General features: G+C 42.6%; 1 protein-coding gene across 2 annotated transcripts; it reads right to left on the bottom strand.

Annotated features, from left to right (window-relative positions):
* Positions 1-721: 721 nt before the first annotated feature.
* LOC6564963 (PDZ domain-containing protein 8) lies at positions 722-5,065 on the bottom strand. Of its 2 annotated transcripts, none has more exons than XM_001991840.2 (8): positions 4,655-5,065; positions 4,339-4,581; positions 4,077-4,269; positions 2,672-3,986; positions 2,438-2,587; positions 1,732-2,376; positions 1,407-1,665; positions 722-1,341 (listed from the first exon to the last, which is right to left on the bottom strand). In XM_001991840.2, the coding sequence occupies exons 1-8, from the start codon at positions 4,817-4,819 to the stop codon at positions 1,123-1,125; spliced, it is 3,189 nt and encodes a 1,062-aa protein (XP_001991876.1). In that variant the 5' UTR covers positions 4,820-5,065; the 3' UTR covers positions 722-1,122. The 2 variants fall into 2 exon arrangements, with proteins under 2 accessions (XP_001991876.1, XP_032594130.1); XM_032738239.1 differs by having other exon boundaries at positions 1,732-2,373.
* Between the last annotated feature and the right edge of the window lie 211 nt (positions 5,066-5,276).

The raw sequence follows: 5,276 nt of genomic DNA, 5'->3' as shown, positions 1-5,276 counted from the left end.
TCACAATTTTTACGCATCTGATAAATAGCGATGCTTAGGTACCGGAACTGCTGTAAAAATTTTCCGCACACTTGTCATACGTCGCTTGTATGTGTATATGTATGTGTACGGACATAGAACGCAATATGAATATATGTATGTATGTTATTACGCATGTGCTTGAGTGATAATAATGTATGGGTGGCATCACCTACATATACCAGTACACAATCACACAATATATCCATGCATACGAATGTATATCCATGTATCTTTTGCGTGCTCGATTGAGCAGATCATTAAAAAGAATGCAGAAAGCTTTTGCGCTTTTCCGCTTTTCATGTGCAGAAAGTTCGCCTGCTGCTTTGGGCAGCTTTTCCTTTTTGTGAAACACAGCTAGTGAAAGTCGTCGCGCAAAAGCTTTAGCTGTGCCCCACCATAAAATTGTCCAAGTCGTATTTATGAAAAGAATCTCTTCGATTTTTTTTTTTATTTACAGACAAATATCGGCTAGAGTTGAAGTGTCATAATCCTGCCCGCCTACTTGGTAGTCGCCCACTTCAGTAGGTAGCGATCAATTGGCGTTTGACTCAGTCTCAAGATTTTGTCACTGAAAAACATTGCCAGTGGATTTGAGAGTAAGTAGCAGTGGTGGCTGGTAGTAGATAGCCGATGTCTCATCAATAATTGCCTGTATCATGACGTCACAATGGTAAGTTAAACAGAAATAAAAGTCAAGCACTGCCAACTTTACATACAACCCTCTTTTCAGCTCAATGTATGTAATCGAATTTTTATTTGTTTGCATAAAATTTGTTAATCCTTAGTAAACTATTTGAATCAGAGTCTAAAATGAATATGTATGCATATTTCAATGATATCCTATGCACACACCTATATATAGAAATAGTTTTAATTTGACAATTTGTTTTTTGTTGTTTTGTAACATATGTTTATGTAAATATGTATATATATATATATCTTATTATCGGAACAAATGGCCAAATAATAAACCAATGCCATAACACAATTTTAAAATGCTCATAGTAGGTCACTAACACATTTACAGTCAAATACATAACTACATAGTATATTCATAGTACCTTAATACACCCATACACCCATTCAGCCAAACCCTCCTCTCTAAGGCATAACACTGCCCTGTGCATGCTGCAGTCCTGTGCACAAATACAGCATGATGATGCTCAGAGCTTGGACTCGCTCCTCGGACTTGTTTTCCGTGCTGACCACCGATTTCCATGGCGACTCTGATTCCATCCGATGGGTGGTCGCCTTTTCAGTATAATTTAGCATCGTGTAGCCCTCTGTTTCCGCATCTAATGCAACCTTCAGTTTTGTTAGCTACATCGATAAACGAGACACAGATGAGAGATGTGCAATTATTTGGGATTCGAAAGAAAACTGACCAGTTCATTTATTTTGGCCACTCGCTCGTTGGGGGAAAATTCCGCATAGAGTTGCTTGCTGTAGGTCTTGGCCAGGTTCATTAGGTCATCGTTTCGGGAGTGACTGACGATTGGCTCGGTGATCAGAATAACCTGCTCGAAATTTAATGCTGTACACTCCAAGGGCAGAGCCTCTAAATGCTGTGTGACCTTCTCAAAGGGATTTGATTGTGACTGATTATGTGAATGCCTACATGCCTCTTCCGATATCGATGCCGTTCTTAATTTGGACAAAACATTAAACCAACTGTTCACTGGATAGCGCCTTGGAGGCCACAAAGCTTACCGTGATGGTGTATGCTGGGGACTCGGCGGTAGGCTTTTCGAGTTCATCTGTGAACTATTGCCGGAGAGTGAGGAGACTATGCCGGGTATATCCAGATTGCTGGCTTGCCGCTTAATGCCCTGCGCCAGCATACCCGTCAGACTCGATCTGTGCACATCCAGATTTCCATGCTGAGCCTGTGTCTGTGTCTGTGTCTGTGCCTCAACGCCACTGTCCTCAGCTGGCATTGAGCTTGAGGCCTTCGGCTCCAAGATATCTATATACTCAGCCTGGGTGATTGTAAACTCTGGCTTGTTGACCATTGCTGATTGGGATGCTGGCAATGTCGACGTCGCTGGCATGGATGCGTAGCAATCCACTGGACCACATACGGTGGCATTCTGACACTTGGCAATGCACTTCTTATGACAGCACATTGTGCACTCCTTGCACTGCATGGCATCCTTTAGCCAGATTTTCTTGCCACAGAAATCGCATTGGGTGGCCCGATGGAAATGGGTACGTATAAAGTTATGGGGTTTCGATGTAGACGTCGCACTTGCACTGGCTATTAAACTATCACCCGAGATGCTTGAAGATTTCATTGACATCGTGTCTGCGCTATTCTCCTCCTGAATTTTATCACTTGCCGCAGCTGATTGACTTCTAAATATATGCAATTATCATATGCGATTGTTATGCGAAATATTGAAATAAATATATGTACCTGGCTGGAGACTGGGATTTGGGTGTACCTCTTGCTGTGCTCTCCCTTGCGGTAACATTTGGATTGCCATTCCATGAGAAACCAAATAAAATATCACCAAAACACTTCATGGGATTGAATCCAGACTGATTGGACAACGGATGCGCTTTTCTGTGGAGCCAGAAGCAAAAACATATGTATATACATATCTAATTAAGCATTATAAAGATTATGGAGAGGCGAAGTGGTACTCACACTGGCAATAGTGTTGCCGGATTCAGGGCTATCTGTCGGAGGCATTGGCTCAGGCTCGTCTCGCTGCACTCGACCAATATCTGACTGATTTGTAAATTATAGTAGCCAAGCAGTATGCTTTCACCAGAGCACTTGCCAAATACGCATACGTTCAGATAGCGACTGTTCGCATCCAGCTGGAAACTGGACAGATCGTCCATGTGTATGAGTGGGCTGAAGGAACAATCGATGGTCGAGTGCTGATAGAAATAATTGACTTCATCCAGTGGCTTCTCGTTCTCGTCAACGTTCGAACAGGTCATTTTCGAAGGTGTATCATCCAGTTTGCTTTTCTCTTTATCTTTATCTTTGTCCCTGTCTTTGTCTTTGTCTTTATCTTTGTCCTTGTCTTTGTCCTTCTGATTGTCGCCACTTTCACGGCTCATCGTCTTCTTGATGGCCTTGGCAATAATATTTGCTTTTTTGGGCGAATTTGTTGGAGTAGTGCTCTGGCTGCCCTCGCTCGAATTGCGACAGTGCGAAGCCTTGACAATCAAATGCTTGTTCATCAATATATCGGAATCATCAGCATCGGACTTCTGAGCTGTGGGAATGTCGCATAGATCATCATATTTCTCCAGATCCTCCAGTATGGCATCGTTGCGTATGATGCCGGGTATAATGCGCTCAATGCGCAAACAGCAGACGGTAGACTGCAGATTTTTCACAACCTTGGCAATCTGTTGGATAGTCGTTACCGGCTTACCCTCAATGGCGACCAGAGTATCACCGGCCATCAGGTTCGATTTGCAGGCTGGCGTGTTTGACAACACCGACTCGATCTTGACCACCTGACTGCTACTCTGCTTGAACACAATGCCAATCTGTTGATTCTTGGCCTTGTGTATAATGACATCCAATGAGATCAGCACATGACGATTATCCTTCTGATGCGCCTCAATGAACGGCACCGGCGCCAGCGTAATTGTACAATACACTTCACTAGTGCCCGGAAAAGCCATCAATCGGGACAGCTCGGCGACACGCACGGTCAGACCACCATTGGGCTGGATGTCGCATTCACTGAGCTCATCATCTGCCGCCCAGTGGAAGAAGGGTTTGTACCGCAGCTTATAGTTGGGCAAGGTATGTTTGCGACGCACCGCCTTGCGTATTTGATTCGATATTAGATTCGTGATGTTCGACTGCATTTGACGACCTTGGTATTTGGATTCGATAACCAAGTTGAGTTCCGGATCGCCCAAAAAGCTAAGTGACCAGTGGGTGTAGGGCTTTCGTGTGAACTGCAGTCGTGCCGTGCCCGATAATTGTGTTACTGTATTAATTATTAATTATTCAAACTAGCAATCATTCAAAATCAATTCAAATCGATATCCATACGCTTATGTTATGGACTCATGCTCACCTTTCAACATTATGGAGCCCTTCTTCCCCAGTACCATGTCCGCATCAATTGATGTAGAGAAATTGCCAATGTAGTTAATATCCAATAGTAGATCGAGATTCTCAATACGCTGCTCGGCATCGTCGAGTTGCACATTATGCACTGAAAGCGATCTAATGTCTGGAAACTGATCGCCCAGCTCAAGTTCTCGGATCTGAAAAAAAATATACTGTTGCATTAGTACTCTGCTGGTTGCTTGATATTTTAAGTTTATTGACTGCACCGTTAGCTTGTCCAGCAGCTTGCCGGTGGTTGTCTTTGTAATCAGCTCGTCCAGCTCAATGGAAAGCTTCCGATAGAACCATTTGCGTACACGATTCGAATTTTTGAACTCATGGAAAAGGAACTGCATGACGAAATTCAATGAAACCACGGTCGATGAGCCTTTAACATTGTTCTGAAGTATCTCGTAGTTGCTACCATCAGTCTGTGTCGTATTCAGACTTCGGGCCGTTTGTTTAATGTTCTTGAATGAAAATAAGTAAATAAAAATGAATTAAAAACATTATACGCACATGAATGAAAAATGTTTGACTTACCAGGGGTAGAGTGTATTTAGCATTCATCTGTTTCTGTTCGTCGCTCTCGCCAGGCAGATTTGAGAACTTAACAAACAGCAAATACTGAAGCAATATCATAATTACCCCGCCAATAAGCAGGAATATCAAACAGAGCAACAGTACATTGGAAATGGGTATCTCCATTTTGGGGCTATTATTGTTTAGTTCGCCTGTTTGTCCTAGTAGCAGCAACCTTTTTAGCGGGCAAACTAATACTTTGTTCAGTCTTTGCTATTACGTCGAAATATGTATACATATGCGACTGTCATCTATGCCAGACATCGTCAATCTCTTCTGAACTGGACGCGTTGATTTCGAGTGCTAGCTGATCACATCGTCCATTTGACTGTTGACGCTATTCTCTTGAAAGCAAAAATCTATTGATATCGAACTTATGCCTTACAATTACGGTTGAGGCGTCTATTGCCACCTATGATTTCTGTAATACATACATATACATACAATCATAAAAGACATAAAATCAATACTTACACTTACTACTGCGCATGCCAGGCAGCCAGCTGATTTTTGATTCGTTTGTGGATTACATAACAGTGTGACCATATTCAAGAGTAACAGCTCTAAACAGCTGTTCCCAGGA

This window comes from Drosophila grimshawi, unplaced genomic scaffold (assembly GCF_018153295.1).
Source record: "Drosophila grimshawi isolate 15287-2541.00 unplaced genomic scaffold, ASM1815329v1 contig_848, whole genome shotgun sequence".
In the NCBI taxonomy this organism is placed as follows: domain Eukaryota; kingdom Metazoa; phylum Arthropoda; class Insecta; order Diptera; family Drosophilidae; genus Drosophila; species Drosophila grimshawi.
Note: the sequence above shows the minus strand (reverse complement) of the source record. Positions and strands in the feature narration are given on the sequence as shown.

Bases quoted from the DNA above. Each gene is read 5' to 3' on its own strand.
- LOC6564963 (XM_001991840.2), bottom strand. From the start codon at position 4,819: ATGGAGATACCCATTTCCAATGTACTGTTGCTCTGTTTGATATTCCTG. The intron at 3,987-4,076 runs GTGAGCATGAGT...TAATTAATACAG, and splicing joins GGGCTCCATAATGTTGAAAG to TAACACAATTATCGGGCACG. The intron at 1,342-1,406 runs GTCAGTTTTCTT...TTATCGATGTAG, and splicing joins TGGCCAAAATAAATGAACTG to CTAACAAAACTGAAGGTTGC.